The following is a 12,405-nucleotide window of genomic DNA, read 5'->3' as shown; positions in this document are numbered from 1 at the left end:
AACTGATACAGTTCGTGACTAATGCGCCGGTGTACTCCGAGCTCAGCACTCCTGACACGGTCTATTTGCAGGGTGAGTTTGAGGCTAATGTGCGGCACATTACTTGTCAAGACTTTGGGGTCTCTTATACATCATTTGTCATCCTAAGTAGCGTGCTCGTAACTGCTGAGGGAGGTGCCACGAAGTCATAACTTAATGTGCGCGGGGCTACACATGGCTGCGGGCCAAAACAGCTGCCCATGTATCTGCTGTTTGGACACTAGATTGATGAGAGTTGGGAAGAGGGCACCTCTACGCCTCGCATGCTGTCGGAGGCTCTCAGCCTTGATGCTGCGAGTTCTCTCCCCATGTTTCACACTGATGAAAATGCCTGGTGCCAAATGTCAATATCTTCCATATGGATGTGCTACATGATTTGTGCACCGTGCGAGACACCAGATATGAAGGCATGACAGCCTGTCAGCCACATATATGGTTCGAGAAGGTATAATCCCATTAGTAACTGTTTGCATTCTGTCAAATATAATTAGAAGGACACACCGCTGCGATGTGAAGCGAAGGCCAAAGAAAACCAAACACATCAATTCATGCAAGTTTGTGGCTGATAACGTATCTTGTCATGATAATAAACACATTTTTCTGCCTTGACCTTTCCTGCCTCGCTTCATGACAGATCGCTGTGACCGTTATCACTCCGATAGCTCATTTGTCTTATTACTCATTTGATAGTGAAGTAAGTCAAATCGTTGACAGTCTCCATATATTGTTGGAAGCGCAGTTCCTGCACAGCAGTCTGAGCCGGAGGCCAGTCAGCACCAACAGCGAGTAGGTGGACAGTGAGAAAGCAGAGCTGCTGTTTGAGAAGACTGCCCTCTGCACACAGCGCGGCAACAACAAGTTCCAGTTCCGTTTTTTCTTTCGTTTACTTTATTGATGGTCAGGTTTTAGCTCCTTTACACCAGTTTATATCCTTATTGCTGGTAAATTTCCAATGGAGGCTCATCCGTAACAAATTTTTCCATTTGTACATAGAGCCACTGCTTTAGATTCATATGCGAGAACTGGAAAATCAATCCAATCAATAGTAAACTCTTGAGACGCCCATGAGTGATTTAATTCATCACGGCGAACAGCTTGTCTGGATTCATTTCTGTCAGTGGCAGTGTTACCATTGCTTGGTAATAAGTGGAGATTGACATGAAAAGTGCACACTGCATTAACTCCTCATTAACAATGTAACTGTGACAAAACTAAATAAATGTTGATTGGATGTTAATATATTCTACATTTGCAGACTCTGCTCATTAGTGACTGGTTATTGATTTTCAAATTTAGCAGGGATCACTGGAGGTCACTTGATAGAAACTTAAATTATACAGCTCTTTTCAGAACTCTGGAAAATGTCTGGAAAACTGGGTCCAGACTTTTTCCAGAGCTTGTCTTTCACAAATGAAGAACGCAGCTGGAGATTGTCCGGGTCATTCAGATGAGGGGTGGCACTTGGGTAGCACACGCAGGAGGGCAGGACATGGCATAGAAATTCAGCTGCGGAAATCCCGTGTTTTTCTTTACAGCATATCGACATCCAGAGATATTTGTTTTCTTCCAGTCTCGCGTCCGTGGCATGTTCTAAAACACCATCCACATGCCCTCTCGATCGCTGCGTACTCTCACATGGGCTCAGTCAGAAACTTTCCTAGGGGACTGGCAGGAAAAGTTCCGGAAAATGTCGGGAGCAACTGATTGTGACATTTGCGGTCTCACCCACAGGCCCAATGTCTAAAAGCAACATATTTCACCTTATTTGTTGAAGATTTGATAACAGGCTAAATCACTGCCATGGACCATTATTGAAATATTTTATTTTCTGTAGCCATAGCAACATCTGACAGATCAACATCTATCGGCTCAGAATGACTGCTTGGCCTAAAAACTCAAATGGTTCGGCTCATAGACAACCATCTTACATATGTGAACACGGGGCAGCGAGCCAAAAACATATTTGAGCTGGGTTCCCTTCTTTTTCCCGTGCATTCCAGCTGGTGGTGCAGAGATAAGCAGCAGCGTTTGGATGATTAGCCTCTAACAACGAAAAAACAGACACCCCATTTTAACCCACAAGATAAAACAAATTTATTAATAGTTGATCTACTCCTGCTTTTATCGTACGATTACACAGGCCTGTTTTCATGTGTAAAATCCAACAGAGACATAAATGCCTCATTAACAGCCTCTGACTATGAAGTATTATTAATCTTGTTGCCAATTTTCTATGTTTCCAGCACTTGAAATGACTTTATAAACTTTGCGATCTGGCTCATTACATTCATAATATCTGACACTCTGATCATTGGGGATTTTGCAAACGTAATTAAACTCTGACTGGGACAATTACTGAAGATTCAACTCTTCATCGGAAGCTATTTGGTTCGGTTTTGACTGAGAGAAACAGCTCACTGAATGTGTCCTTGTAAAAAAAAAAACGTGATTGCTCTTGAGAAATGTTTTTCCTCCTTTGTTGTGAAAACCCATTCTCACTGTCTGTGCGCGCGTGTGTGTATGTACAGTGCAACAGGTCAAGCTGGATGTGCCGAGCAAACGTGACGGTTCAAGAGGCCTAAAACAACATTTCAGCCTGATATTTGTTTTAAACCGGCATAAAAAAAGAGGAAATGATAAATGCATTAGGTAAACTGTAATTCAGATAAGTAGGAGGCAGTGAAACAGTTTGGTTTATGTTGTTAGCAGACATGCTAACCATGTGATCATATAGAAATGACTACATCCGACACAGCTGGGCCTTTCTGTCTTTTCACTGCTGCATGCCTCTGTCATGATGGAAGTGCCAGATGTACGTATATATATGTGAGCCAAGTGTCAGAAGTCTGAGTTTTTCAAGGACAATCTTGTCTTTTCACTCAGCGTGAGTGTGTCAGGCTGCGCTTTGATGTGTCAGCTCCACATACCTGACGGACACAGAGGAAAGATGTGCCACTGCCTACCTGTCAGTGATAAATGTGTTAACAGCATCCCAGAGGAACATCTTCAGTTTTACGTAGGTTTGAACGGCCAGAATACTAAGAGGTGCAGAGGACTGCTGCTGCTGAAGCTCAGAGTTCTGTAACAGTTTAGTGCTGTGAGATATGCTGGAAATGTGATATTGATAACAGTGAAAAATGTAATCCCCTAGCTCCTGCAAAACATATGCAGATGCACAGTAAAGCTGACATAAATCTAGAAAATCATAAGGACGCTTACGATGTAACTGTCACGTTCAACTGTTCAACTCCAGCCAGAGACCTATTCTGCACATCATCAGTGTCTCATTCTCTGTTGTACCCTATCAACAAAAAAGCAAACCTACAATAAAGTCATGAAAAGGAAAGGAAAACTGCAAAGCTGTATTGTGGCCCGCTGGCAGTAGAAATACATAAATCAAAAAGATGTGCATCTCAAATCACTTGTTTTCAAGTCTGCTGCCCCTACTGATGGCTCAATGTGTGTGTGAACAGGCACTGTATAGTTTGAAAACAGCAATCTAGTGTAGCCATTTGTCTTTCTTATGCTGTAAAGGGGATATAATGGAAAAGTAGCTCTACAGAGTTACAGAGCCAATGATAGTTTCTATTTCAATGCATTATGTGCTGGAGTTCTTCGGGGTTTATGGCCAAATGAAAAGTAGAATTGCTCAAGTACGTGAGGACTTAGGACAGCAGTCGTATACGCAGAGGATATTTTACCCATTTAAAATCCTCTGCACATGTTTGCGTTCATCTTATGCTGAGTTCTCTTCAGGGCTCATATTGGTGGCTATGTCGCAGTTAGGGAGAACTGAAGCTGGACTTCCGAGCCCGTGGAGGACACCTGGAGACTAAAGATAAACATATACACACACACACACACACATTGGGGAGAGGCCTAGCTTCCATACGGCAGCCTAAGCCAATTAAAAATGCAAAGCTTCCCTGACAAGTCGACAGTTACATGGCAGGAAAGAGTGGAGAGCATCAAAGGTACAGATGAAGACGAGCGCTTCTCTCTCCACGGGTATGACACGGGGCTACATTGACGCCCGTGTGAAAGGCAGCGCAATGTTTTTCATTGGGAGCAAATTTCCTGTTTTCTTTATCACGTTCACGCTTCTCCCACTTCCCTTTTTCATGGACAGTGAAGGAGATGTTGCCGTTAGTGTTTCCTCGCTCCCTCTGTAGTTTTGTCTCTGATCAGTCATGTGACAGGAACAGGAAAAGAGGAACCTTGTGTAAACAAGTCAAGCTTTTTCCAGAAGCCTCAGTTTGGCAGAAAGGATGCGACATGGGAGTCGTTTTAAAAATTACAAAAGGTTTTCACAGATTGATGAATTGTAATTAGGCACTGCGTGGTTATATACTGGATACATGAGTGAAATGCCTGGCAGGCCATTCGAATGTCCTTATATACAGCTGTGACTTCCCTTCTGGTGACACTCAAATGTTTAAACAGTCCTGAATGAGACAACAAATGTAATAACTGGAGGTGAACTACATTTATTACAGAGTCAAGGAGCGTTGTGTGGGCGACAATAGAGCTACGCAGTTATTTCAGTGACACAGTATGTGGCAAAGGGCCAAGGCTGAGACATCTGAAATAGAAACACCCCCCGTGTGTCCGGCGAGGGACTGGAGGCCAGGCAGGCCACGGAGCAGACCTGCTCTCTGGATGTGGAGTCGGTCGGGCCCCAGGCTATAACATACTCCCTCTCTCTCTATCTGAGAGAAATTAAGTCCACTTCCTCTGTCATCTGGACACAAGGCCAGGCCAAAGTCAGGCGACGGACTGACTGGCAACCTGGCTTTGATTTCATTGTTACCACTGTGGAGGATGACATCCCTGTCCTCTGCGCTGGTGGAGGAGTTAGGCCTTTCCAACATCCTGCCAGAGGAGGGGTGCGAAATTAAGGACGTGACAACAAGCCATCTGGGCCAACTTCCTGTGTCCCTGACTAAATCTTCCTGTACCTGCCTCACAGGCACACCGGACAGCTCAAACTCTTCCTCTCTGCTGAACCGTTTTTTTTTGTTTTTTTGCATGTCATCATTTTTATCATTGAGAAATGGTTTCCCATGCTGAGAAAGATAGAACGCATATTCTGGTAAATGCTTTGTCCTTGCTCCTGGCCCTGGCTTCTGGCGATGACATTTCTGTTGCTTAAAAAACAATAATATTTTTGAGTGCAAGCAAGTGCCACAGATTAATAAAATCCAGGCCTGCTGTGGTGACCTGCATGCACCTAAAACTCATGCTGTGACTGTTCAGAGGCCAAGCTTTAAGGAGCCCTGTTACTGCACTTGTTACCTAATTCCTGGACCTTTGGGTAATAAACAAGTCTCTGTTGCGATGTCAGATGTCCCGGCGAGCTAAATCAATGCAGCAGCTGAAAACAAGGTCAAAGTATGGAGTGCCGGGTCAACAAGTATGATGCTGAATACCTAAAGGAGGGAAGCTGGCAATTTCCTCAGGCTTGGCCAATGGTCTCTTTCCCATGAACCTCAAGCGACCTCCAACGGCAAGGAAAGAGGTGTGAGCGACCAGACACATGCTACGCAGACTTCCAACACACAGCTCCCTGACACTGAGCAGCGTGTTTGAACATGTAGCGACGGTGGCTCTTGTTAATCTGATAAGGGCTCTAAATGATGCTTGTTTCTAAGCAACACAACGTATTTGGTGTGTTGCAATATCCTCGTAACAGCCAACCTGTCCCAGTATCCAGATTCTGCCTTCAGAACATGTGTGATCAACTATTAAAGGCAATAGATGGCACAATGCAATTTCCCTCCAGTGTTCGACAACACTACTTACAATTAATGTCTTTTCAATGGCTGTTACAGCCACAGAATCTCGTGTTAATAGTCTTGCATTAGTACGTCAAAAGACAACACCAACGCAAGTCATCTGTGGCTGTGAATGCAAACCCCTAATGATTCTGGATTCTCTAAATTGGTGATATATCCATCACCTAAACATACGACTGAGTATCAAGAATAATGACATAATGTTATAAGAATAAAGTCACAACATTACTAAAGTTACAATTTTACAAGATTAAAGCTGAAATATAACAAGAACAAAGTCATAATTCTACAAGACAAAAGTTATGACATTAATAAAGTCACGATTCCACAATAATGAAGTTGTACTTTTATGATACAAAGCATCGTAAATATCAAAGGATCAGCCTGTGGCCTGAGTTAAAATGAATGCTATTGTTATTGTATTGTTAAGTTATTCGTCAGTAATAACAAAATACTTAATCATTTGCCACATCAGCACCCTAACCCTACGGACTTGGAGAAAATATTTGTTAGTGGTTGGAACTTAAGCCTATTCTTTGTTGTGTGTGTGTGTTTGCTATTCAAAACGGTTTCGTGGAGTTTGGATCCAGAGGGAGTGAAGGTCCAGCGAGCACATGGTTTCCTTGGTGTTTTGTCAAAATAATTTTTCTTTTTCTCAAAACATTTGGACTTCTTCGGTATTAAATATTATTCATCTGACGTCTTTTTCTTGAGATATTATTTTTTCTCTAATTAAATTACAACTTCATTCTTATAATATTATGACTTTCCTCTCAATTACAACCTAATTCTCGTAATATTACAAAATGATTCTCAAAATCTCATACCTATTCAATTTGGCTCTAATACTCTGTTATACAAACAAATTCTAAATGGTAGCAGCTTGCCAAATTTATGCTGAACTGAAAAATGTGCAAAGTCCATTGTCAGTCACAACCAAAAGCAATATAGAATCTATTTCAACTTCCTGCTAAAAGCACCCATGTGTTTAATTGTTCTCACTCGTACGACATCATGTGTGGGCTAATATAGTCAGAGTCATAGTTCAAGCACTCTGTGGGCAAAGCATTATTAAAATTAATTCCTCTGCGCTCTCTGCTTACTGCAATGTGAACCTCATAACCTGACAGAAAGGAGTGAGAAAGAGGGGAAAAAATAATAAAATCAATAGGTCAGACCTCGTCTGCATGGTAATTTTTCCCAGTGTGAAAGAGTGGCTGAAGAATGCAAAGAGAAGGTCGGAGCTAAAAGGGAGCCTGCTGCGTCCAACCTTTCATTTCACTTCTCAGGATGTTGAAAATTACCATGAAGGGATGATTCTGAAAAACACCTTCTCTGTGTAACTCATTCCTTAACGTACTTCGCTGTCAGAAATGATGGTGGTGGAGGCTGTGTCCGATCATTTCCATAGCTTCCCGAGACTAACAATCACTAATTCCACAGAATGATCGGTCCGCTGTGAGGAGGTAAGCAAGGAGTCCTGGTTTGAGCTCCGTTTTTTCATTCTTTGCACAAATATTTCAACGCTATGAATACCTCCCACGGGAAACGGTCATGAAATAGGTCCTAATCCCGAGATCCATGTGATATCTCATCTCTGCCTTCTCTTAAATGACTATAATAAATACACTTCAGCCGTCTAATGACTGATCACCATGTTCAAACCTTTTTCTATTCTGGCAAAACCCAGCCCCAAGAGTCCGCAGCCATACCAGCAGATTTCTGACAGCTCACTTAGTCCGATTTCCTTTGTGCATCTTAAGAAGTTTGTGGGCAAACTTGCACAACAACATCAACCAAATGAAACAAGCAGTAGTACAGTAATGCAAAACAGTCAAGTGAATAGCTGCAATGAATAATCCACACTAAGATCTGGACATACAGAGGAGGCAGAGCAGAATGTTGCACTGCAATGTGCATGCAGCAGGCATTCAGTCAGTGTTCCATTTAACGCAGGGTCAGACAGTCAACTTTGAAATGTACTGCAGCACTCTGAGGCATGTGAGGGAAGACATTCACAGCTAATGACCCAAACTGTGGCTGGTTGAGTTTCCCCTCAGGGCGCGTCTGCTCACTGTACATTGAAAAGGTGCAAGGTTTTTGGCCGCACCAACACGATCATCTACCGTACAGCAGCTATTGGTCAGATAAAGCCTGCTACTAAAATTCTCTAGTTACCTGTATCACGCTACACTGGATTCAGCTGCCTCTCCAGATTGTTGATGTAATGAAAGAACCACTGTGTTGAGGAACAGTTTTGTAGTAGGGTTAAGATTGTTCACTCCACTCACCCACACTCAACCAACGACACCAGTGATCACATGAGAAAGTTGTCTATCTTGGCTTTGTACAATATCTTTGTAGCCCCAGGCAACTTTTATTACAGACAAGTTTAAAAAAATACAGATTTTTTTGAATGGCAATACATCCAGCAGTTATTGAGATTTTCGGTTTTGACCCACATCACGGACCAACCAACTGACTGTGCCATCCAGCCTGCCATCAGAAATCCAGCAACAGCATTACCACAGATGGTTTTCATCAACTTACTAACACCAGCTTAGACATATTTGGCTTCTGCTGCAGATTGCTGGTGTTGAAAGAGCTTATCTCTCAGCTCTAGACATATTTGGGGTGTTGGGTCTTTAGCATGATGAGAAAGTGAGTGACCAGACATCTGAATGCCCAAAGGGCCTTACTGCTCCATGCCAGTGATGAGTGAGGCACCGGACTCCCTATTTATTTGGACTTTACTGCAGAGAGCTTCCCACACGGAGCAGCGGCAGCAGCATTCCTCTCTCATCCGAGCTGCTCTCCAGCTGATAGAACAAGATACTCAAGGACAGACACCGAGGGTCTGCTCCTCAGAGTCCTGAGGTTGAATCCTGAGATCAGTGCTGAGAATAGGGGGCTATTGTTGGCTAAAACAACTCAACCACTATAAGTGGACGACAAGAATAATACCCAAAGTCAAGAGTCCGATTTCTGGGATGATCTGATCAAGCAGAGGTATGCGTACAGAAAACACTCTGCTAAAAGCAATATCAACAATATGTACCCGAGACCCAGGGTAAGCCAAAGATCATTTGGCTCTGGAGCTCAGCTTTAAACCAAAAAAAAAGGAACGATTTGCTGCTTTCATATGTGGCCTCTTTGACTGGGAACGTTAACAGCTAATTATCATGCAACAAAAACAAGAGGAGGTGAATCAATCAGTGATTCACAACTCATTTAAACAGTATCCTCAACCAGAGGAGCTGCGCCAACGTGTCTCTTTAAAATGAGGCAGAAGGTCTGTAGCTGTGTAATAAATGTTTTCAAACCAGCCTAATTCGAACCAGAGGCAGAGCGTGACAGGAGGATGGTAGAAAATGGCTCGGGGTGAAATCTCAAAACTCCAAAAAAATGCAGCTGCTGTGTTTACCCCCCTCTGCCAAGGACAGTGACTTCTGGGCTGGCAGGTCTACAATCCGCTCTCCTTCAATCCTGCCCACTGATCATAACGATGGGAAACCAGGGCTCTCAGCAGGCTCACATTGAAATGTGGAACTCCTCAAGCTGAAGACATATCAGGGATTTTAAGATATTATTTGAGGGATAACGTATTTAATGTTCTCGCACAAGACTTTCAAAAGTCAGATAACAAATAAATTGTTCGGAGTGATGCAGTACACTTCCTTCTGTTTTTTTAATTGAATTTCACACATCACATGTCACTTATATGTGACATGTGATTCATTTATTTCTTATTATTTAAAATTTCTGTTTTTATTTCCTATTATTTAATATTTCTGTTTTGATCAAGATTTAATTGATAAATAAAAAGCTAACAAATAACTTATTCAACAAGAGACTTCCAAAGTCAGACGGCAAACAAAAGGTAAACAGTTTATAGCTTTTCTACATTTTAGTTGGGTCAGTTCTGGATTTTACACACACGCACACACACACACGCGCACACACACGCACACACGCACACACGCACACGCGCACACACACACATGCACACGCACACACACACACAGGTTGGACATGACCTCTTTCTCTCCCCTATGTGGCACTCAGTCTCAGGAGTACACACTGTGAGGGTGTAATTGAAAAACGTGACTATCTGATTTAAAAGTGTTGTTTTTTCTCTGCCTCCAGGACATTGTGCCTCTACTTAAACGTTTTAGCATCAGCTGAGGAAGGTGGCGGAGCTGTGTTGGTGAATTAACAGGGTTGAAAACAAGTCTTTCCACAGATAAAACCACACGGAACTGTCAGACTGAGTTACACATAACAAACTGTGGACGAAAGAAAAAGTCTAGTTTGTGTGTTTTCACTTTGCTTTGGGTTTTGCAAAGGTCTGGATATAGTCCCTAAAGAATACATAGCCAGGTGAAAAGAGAAGACGGACCAGAAAAACCATAAAACTATTTGTCACACGTTATAAAATCTATATCAATGCAGAAGCTTGATAAGGTTTACTGTGACTGAGCCGAGGTCAGCGATTCGCCTGAAATGGATGTGATTGTCTTTAGTCCTCATCCCTTCTCCGGAGAAACAGAGCCACTGTTTATCTGTTCCTCCGAATGTACAGTGACCCACCCAGCCCACAGCTCAGTGATATTTATGAGAGCAACGAGCCCCAATGCCTCCACCCTGAAGTTATGATTTGAGCAGCCATATGGTGTCTGCCCCTCTCAGGCATATTCCCTGGTCTTTAATAAAACAGCTGTTCAACCCAAATCAGTGATGCACAACTCAAACAATCACATTCTCAATATAATCTTCATGCAAAACACAGTGAGGAGGTAAAACAAATAACTGATCTACCTCACGTTTGAAAAGTGTTAGTCATTCTCATAAAGATGAGTTTAAAACCACAACCTTCAGTCAGGAGCAAGAATCTGTCTTTAAACTGAAAAGAAATAATTATGTGACATTTATCGTAATCATTATGTGATATGAACATTTTTTTATTATCTCTGTATAATTTTTGGCCGTATCGCCAAGCACTACATTCAGTCAGTGCAGGAAAACAGCAAACAATTCTCAACCAGATTTCCAAGTAATATTGTCGATTAGACGACTCTCTTTCAAGTAAATAATACAAAATAGTGCAATTAAAAGAAAGTGCTTAAAATCTAAAAGTTTGTTATAGTAGTTGCAGCTAGTTCCATGAGTTCTGAAGACCTAAAAGCCCACGATGTGGTGGCAGATCACACAGAAAATCACCCAGAATTCCTTGCAACAAGTTGGTCTGTACTGGACACAAGTGATAATCTCGAAGAAAATTGTACTTTCTCGATTCTTGTTGTTCTGGGTTTGTATCCTCATGGTTGAATCCACTTTTTGCAAGTCGCTTTGGATAAAAGCGTCAGCTAAATGAAATGTACTGTACTGAATATTCTCCCACCTTTCACTTGCTTTACAGAAATACATTTACATTAAAGGCCCCACTCTGAGACGTGAAGGAATCTTCCCCCTCTCTGTCCCTATATCCTCCACATGTCCAGTACATGAGTCAGCTCCGCTCCCACTCTGCCTCTTAAAATCTTGACCTACATAGGCTCACATAAACTGTCATGTAAAACACTGTAGAACTGAACAAAATCCGCTGTTTATTCCTGCTTAAGTTGAGCATCATCAATTATCAGCTGCTTCTTTATCAAACACAGTATCAGCATGCCTCCCCCTAGTGCCTAACTGCAAGTGGAGTCTCATTAATTCAGTGGATTTAGAAAAAAAAAGAAGATGTTTCTTATGCAAACATGAGGGATTTAGAGGACTTCTCGATGTCCATTATAAAATAACCTAGACGTTATAATTAATAAAACATCTCGAAAACAAGTCATTAAAATCTGAAAAGTCTCAAATTCAGGATCCACCCAGCTTCGGTTTAAACCCTCAGTTTAACATGAATCAAAACTTTGAGCTCTGTAAAAGTAAATAAAGGATCAATTATTTACTTGAAGTCAGAGTAAAACGGTCAGCTCGACCACCACGTAGGAAAGTAGTGCGCTGGAAACTTTGAGGGTGAGAAGCCTCCTCACCTGAGACAAACGCTAATCCAATCCAAGTCCGACAGAGAAGCGTAGAGTCTGTCTTCATCTCCAGATCTCCGGTCCAGAAGAGCAGCAGTCTTCAGTCCTCAGGCTCCTGGTGTTAGAGTCAAAAGCAATGAAGAGAAAAGGAAGAAAGAAATCGAGGCTGTTATAAGTTTGAACTCCGCTGGAGCGAGAGTGGAGAGCTGGTTTGAATGAATGTGCGCGGATGGAGAACCAACTCAGGTGGATGTCAGTGTGTGTGTGTGTGTGTGTGTGTGTGTGTGTGTGTGTGTGTGTGTGTGTGTGTGTGTGTGTGTGTGTGTCAGAGAGGAGGAGGAGGGAGCCGAAACTGAGGAAAAGAGTAAAAAAACAACTTTTTCTCCCTCCTGCTTGGTTGGAGGATGCATCGGGCTCTGAATGGGATTTACAATGATTTCCCTTTCCTGCGCTCGTGACGGGAGCGCATGCACACGCGTCCGTCCAGTTCATATAAAACACGCTGAGTTGGAGGTGTGTGCGTGGTACGTGCGTGCACGTGT

At 42.5% G+C, this 12,405-nt stretch overlaps 1 protein-coding gene across 1 annotated transcript in view; it reads right to left on the bottom strand.

Moving 5' to 3' along the window:
• The window catches only part of flt4 (fms related receptor tyrosine kinase 4), a 43,694-nt gene extending 31,545 nt beyond the window's left edge, over nucleotides 1-12,149 (bottom strand). Inside the window, exon 1 of the mRNA XM_035160844.2 lies at nucleotides 11,873-12,149. Within this exon, the coding sequence (XP_035016735.2) occupies nucleotides 11,873-11,930 (58 nt within the window). The 5' untranslated portion in view covers nucleotides 11,931-12,149. The remainder of the gene's footprint in view (nucleotides 1-11,872) is intronic.
• Between the last annotated feature and the right edge of the window lie 256 nt (nucleotides 12,150-12,405).

Source organism: Hippoglossus stenolepis, chromosome 7 (genome assembly GCF_022539355.2).
Source record: "Hippoglossus stenolepis isolate QCI-W04-F060 chromosome 7, HSTE1.2, whole genome shotgun sequence".
Classification (NCBI taxonomy): domain Eukaryota; kingdom Metazoa; phylum Chordata; class Actinopteri; order Pleuronectiformes; family Pleuronectidae; genus Hippoglossus; species Hippoglossus stenolepis.
Note: the sequence above shows the minus strand (reverse complement) of the source record. Positions and strands in the feature narration are given on the sequence as shown.